We start from the raw sequence: 5,678 nt of genomic DNA on the forward strand, positions 1-5,678 counted from the left end.
AGTTAACCTGCCAAAAAAAAAAAAAAAAAAAAGAAGAAAAATAAGAAGAAGAAGAAAAAGAAGAAGTGTTGTTACAACTGTAACAATCAAAGAAAAGCAGTGGTCAAAGACAAAGAAGAATGTAAAAATAAATACACAGGCATGCAGTTGAATGGCCTCATATATCTCTGCGGGAGGCTGTGTCACTCTCTATTGCTTTGTTTAACTTCCCCATTGACTTCACAGAAATCTTCTTCAGGTCTTCGGTCAAATCACCACAAAAAAGCAGGTTAAAAAAAAACTTTTAAAAAAAATACTGAAAAACCAAGAAAATAATCAAACAAACTTATTAATGAGGCCTTCTTCCCTGTCTTGCAAGATTAGCAATCCCAACAGGATGTTCTAGTCAATTATTTAAGAGTGCATGTGTTTTTTTGACACAAAACTGCAAGGTTACTTTTTTCCCCTTTGTGCACATACTAAAATAAACCTGGAAGGAGCATACAGCAGCAAAAGGCATTTGAAACAAGCCATCCTCTTTCATTTGTGATTTGGCGCGGGTGCTATCTCTTTTTAAAGAAAGTCAGTTTGATAAAAAAGGTCACACTTCTCCATCCTAATGTGCCCCGCTGCTCCTGTTAGTTTAGGAGCAGTGTTGGGATAAGACATGGTTTGAAGGGTGGAGCTTTGCTAATCCAGAAGCATTTCTTTGGCACCTATTTAGCTGGCCGATCCTGTGATTAAGGCCCTTTCCAGATTAGAGATGTGCCTTAAACGGCTGATGAAGTCTCTGCTCCATCCATTATTTTCTATTTTAACTCTTTTCAGTGTCAGACATTATGTCCAATATAATGTATATTTATATTTGTTTGCCTATCTAATGATCTGTCTATATGCATGTGTGTATTTGGTCTATCCATCTTCCATCCCACTTTTTTTTTTTTGTTATTAGACCTATTCCTTACAAAAACTCACTGTATCAAAGGTTTTTGAAGTCTCGTATTCTGTTAAGGCATAATAAGTACGGAAGGCAGCTGAAGGAGATCAATTTTTCCTGTGTCTACTTGACAGCTTGATTAAAGCAGGAGAACCGGTGGTTGCTCTAGAGGTAAGATGATGCAAACAGCCCTGCTGCTGTGCTACAGCTTCCTGAGTGAGCACAGTGAGCTGCAGCCTGCCACTGGGCAAAAGAAAAGGAATCCTGCAAAAGAGCGCAATACTAAACTGATAAGGTCTGAAAACAACTCTAGACATGGCCACAAACCTTCATCTTCCATTTCTTCATGTTGAAAAGATGCCCAACAGATCAAAAAAGGATCTATATGTTAATTTGTCACCATTAAGTATTATTCTGAATCTCTGAAAAGCCATACACAACGTACCTTAGTATTTTAAAGATCTGGTTTTAACACACTTAGGCCAGGAAATTGACTTAAGGCTGAACTTCTGTCCTTAATTCACTCTGTTGGGCCTAAATATTGTAGATGATATGGTCCCATATGAGCTGCCAAATGACGTAGGCATAAGGAAGTGAGTTAAGAACAGAATTTATTCTAAAAGGTCTGTTTTCTTTCAGCTTAAGGCAGTTTATTATATCGCTTGAATTGTTCACGTGAATACATACTAACAATTCCCTTTCCAAAGCACAACATTTAATGTAAGCTATATATATGTATACATTCGTGTGTATATACGTATCTATGGATATATAAAGTTATATCTAGAGGCACATGCTTAAAAGAAGGACGTCAAAAATTTAATTCAGCTATTCGTGTTTGTGTGAGAAAACAAGGGCACAGCCATGCTATCGCATAAAGGGCAAAATTGGCTCTAAGGGAGGAGGGGCGAATTTTAGAAACTGCTATCAGAAATGTACATAAAATTAAATGACACATTAAGAATGTTCTAGTTCTCTGGATAGAGGTGCTTTCAGTTTTCAGCAGTGTGCGAGCTGAGTTAGTCTCGGAGCAGGATCGGGCGTTATCCAGCTCCTACTTGACTCGGCAAGAGCTCTGCTGTGCGCCAAGGTAGATTTTGCACCAAGCCCTAATAAATCAATTCAGTTCGCCGTACTTACAGAGTGCCATCGCGCCCACCTTGCAATTTCAGGAAAACACGGCTATTCTGGACTGCTCATCTCTCTGAGGGCGTCCGGCACGTTTAGGGAATTCCGCGTCCGCCCCCCGCAACCCCGCTGACTCTTCTGACCCGGGTGCAGGTTGGCCTGCCCCGGCTGGGAACCGACACTTACTAGTTGCTGAAAAGCAGGTTGGTCTATGTCACTCTGCAACGCGAAGTCGCTCAGTACTTTCCAGGGCGGCTGGTAACTCTGCACCTCCACCGGGTTCGCCTGTAAACCGCCGTCATGTCTCTCTGGACTAGCAGCCACCATCGGAGTTCCTGTCATCCCTTGGATATTCTGTAAACAGCCCAGCAAAAGATGTTAATGAGCTTGGTTAGCTTTATTGTATATAAGCGCTGAGTCAATAAACTGCTTTCTATCTTATCTATACAGTCGCTTGTATTTGCTTTGTTAATCTGCTGTGAATGTCTTACTCCATTCTACTCTAGGTCAGCCTATTTCTACCCGCTGCATTTATCGCGGTGGAAGTTTACTTTATTTCCCTTTAATCCTCCTATTTCTCTCAAGGCATACCCCCTCCGCTCCAAGCTTTCTTAAACACGAGCACCCTGTATCTCGGCTGCCGATGCACGGCTCGGCACCAGAAGTGGTTAATCACGCTGCCTTTCTATTTCGCATCCAGGTTGGTTTTGTTCTGCCTGACCTTAACTGGATCGTATAACCACTGCACGGCAAACCTGGGGTACGTCAGTACCCTGCTTTTAAAAACAAAAAAAACCCCAAAACACCCCCTCAAAAAAAAAAACCCCAAAAAACAACAAACAAACCACCAAACCCCAGCCCTCCCAGTATGCCCTGTGGTTGTAGGCACTGTGTACAAAATAACTCCAAGCCTCGACGAATAGATTGTTCAGGCGAGTTAATAACATCGTGTTTTATTGCATTCCAGCAGGGTAAAATGAAACTCCTTAAATTCCACTTAACTAGGCAGCCTTATGAATTAATAGTCATTCTCAGGTCAGTCAACATACACTGGGAGAATAACAGACTCTTCTTCAAGTGGACTAACGACAGCAGAAAAAAAAAAAGAAAAAAGAAAAAAGTTGGCTTAAAATGGAGACAGCCAGTTTGCTGTGCTGAATCCAGCTCTTGCCGCTTGTTTGCCTCACACGTGCATATGCCTGCAGTCAAGAACTCAATATATTTCTGCACGAGAACTGTATATATTTTACATAACCTGTAAACACGATGGTAATTACAAAAACTGCATTGCATGTGTCTTTTTCTACGATAAGTGCTGTGTCAAATACACACCTACATATTGTAGTGTATAAAGTGCTAAGAAAACACATCAAGTTTTCCTTTCACTTATGGGGTTTACTTCTGTGTAAAACCATCGAAGAGGGCGAAAGCGTCATTTTCCCCTCAAGGAGCCCTTTGCATTTGCAGCATAAATATTACACGAGGCTGGGCTTATTACATCCCATAAGCTCTGCAGGTGGCAATGCACGCTGCAGAGAAGTTAGCCTAACCCACTGCGTACCCTTAGCCCCACAGAAAGACATGTGTTCGCTTGAGCAGCCTATATCGGCTCCTCGCTGTGGTCTGTTTTAATTGCACAGGCAGCAGAAACAATCGGGTAATAGTTACAATTTTCTTTGTTTTAAGGGAGCTTCCACAAAATCGTCAAAACCGATCGCCGAGGCTGGCCGGGCTGGACATAGCCCAGGCGTTTCTCCTTGGGAAGGAAAGCAGGGCACGGTCAGAGGCTGAAGTGACTTACAGTTTTGTCATTGGGCTGCTGTTGCTGAAGCTGCTTCATCATAATGCTCCTTTTTTTGTCCTTGCACCGCTTGTTTTGAAACCAAACCCTGATGACCCTCGGGCTGAGGCCAGTCATTTCCACCAGTTGCTCTTTCATGAGGGCATCGGGTCTGGGGTTGGCAGCGTAGCAGGTCCTCAAGGTGTGAAGCTGCTTTTCGTTAAGGACAGTCCGGACTCGGGTGGTCTTCTCGGGCTGCTTGTGGACGTGGGGTCGCAGAGCTGGCTGTCTGGCAGAGATAGGTTCTGCTGTAAGGGAAGGGGAAGGGAGGAAGAAGATCTCCGTGAGTAGGAAGCAGGGAGTCTGCAGAGGCTCTGAGCCTACGCTGGAGGGACAGGGAGGGGCGGGGGCGGGGGGGTGATGAACCCTCTTTCAAAGGCCATTCAAGCAGTCAGATCTACCGGCGTTCCCGCAGCCTCCGCTGCTTTATGCGCTGGTGGAGTGACAGGACTGACATTTCTGACTCCACAGCTAATTAATTTGCAAAAACAAACTACCACCACCACCCCCGAAACCCTTAATGACAGAAGCTTAAACCGGTATGAGACTTGACAGGGGAGGGCGAGTTCGTTAAGGTGTGCGTGCGCTCGGAAAGGAGCGGGAGGGTTTTATGTATTTATTTCCCGATAAATCACCAAAACGGATTTTTGGCCCGAAAATTAATGAAAGATAAAATTAGTCATAATTAGGGTGTGCTTCTTGTATACTGAATCCGCCTCAGTTTATCCAGAGGCCACGATAACGTGCAACAGCTCCCGGCAGCTCGATGCTTCCAAATCAAAGCAAAACAAGCCAAACCCGCTGCACCGTGACCGTGGAGGAATATCCTGTGAAAGCGCTGAATATCCCAGAGCTCGGGAGGCAGGGTGTCTATCTTAGAAAGTGGAGATGCTAGGCGAATTTATGTCGACTTTTGATAAATACTAAAAAAAAAAAAAAAAAATGTTTTGCCAATTCTTTAAAAGGGGAACAAGCCTAGCAACTTGGCGGAGACCGCCAAGAAATGCAAATCTACGGGTAGCGTCACATCGAGAGCTAAAAGTGTTCGTGAGGTTCTGATATTCTTCTGTGTATTGTGTAGCTATAGCTATCTAGACGTAATTTGACCCAGTCAAGGGAAAAATAAAAACACTGAGGGGGCGTTACCGCTCAAACTCTGGTTTCTGATATTCAGAAGTGCTTGTTTTTGTACAGTCGGGTTCCGACTGTTCTGATTATAACAATAAATAAGCAAATGCGATGAAGACAATATGAAGACTTCAACTGTTACCAGTATTGTACCTGCAGACACAGTACGCCTTCCGGAGAGATGCTGAAAGACGCTACAGGCAGCAGGCACAATCTCTATAAAATTCTGCCACGATCAGCTACGGGATTATTTCTCCCTGTATACAGATATGTCATCTGAAAGCAACTCAGAAGCGGGAAACGAGCCCGTTTAAACATCTCTTGTGTTTTTAAATAACCTTTAAACTTACGGTTACTTGCACGGCAATAACGCCGGCCAACCTTGTACTGTCCAGCCTAGTTTGCCCCAGAGACGTGCCCTTTCCTAAAGCTAAGCGTCGTCGGGTATCTGATGTGCCCGTCGCGAACTGAAAGCGCAAGTAAAGTTGTACGGTGGGGCGACTCCGAAGTTGCAATGCTGAGTTTTAAGGTGAAATTCTCATCGAATCACTTAAAACGTTGCAAGCAGGCAGAGTCACTTTAAAAGGCAATTACCCAAGATTAGCTTGTTGACAGTTTTAAATTACCGCCTGAGCGCTCGCCTGTAGTTATGAAGCCTATCTCTTT

At 43.7% G+C, this 5,678-nt stretch overlaps 1 protein-coding gene across 1 annotated transcript in view; it reads right to left on the minus strand.

Moving 5' to 3' along the window:
* The window catches only part of LOC104622337 (insulin gene enhancer protein ISL-1-like), a gene marked incomplete at its 5' end in the record, with an annotated part of 6,551 nt that extends 1,072 nt beyond the window's left edge, over positions 1-5,479 (minus strand). Inside the window, 4 exons of the mRNA XM_010289079.1 lie at positions 2,187-2,398; positions 3,846-4,132; positions 5,031-5,094; positions 5,363-5,479. Coding sequence (XP_010287381.1) covers positions 2,187-2,398; positions 3,846-4,132; positions 5,031-5,094; positions 5,363-5,479 — 680 coding nt within the window. The remainder of the gene's footprint in view (positions 1-2,186; positions 2,399-3,845; positions 4,133-5,030; positions 5,095-5,362) is intronic.
* Positions 5,480-5,678: the final 199 nt, after the last annotated feature.

Source organism: Phaethon lepturus, unplaced genomic scaffold (genome assembly GCF_000687285.1).
Source record: "Phaethon lepturus isolate BGI_N335 unplaced genomic scaffold, ASM68728v1 scaffold18726, whole genome shotgun sequence".
Taxonomy (NCBI): Eukaryota; Metazoa; Chordata; class Aves; order Phaethontiformes; family Phaethontidae; genus Phaethon; species Phaethon lepturus.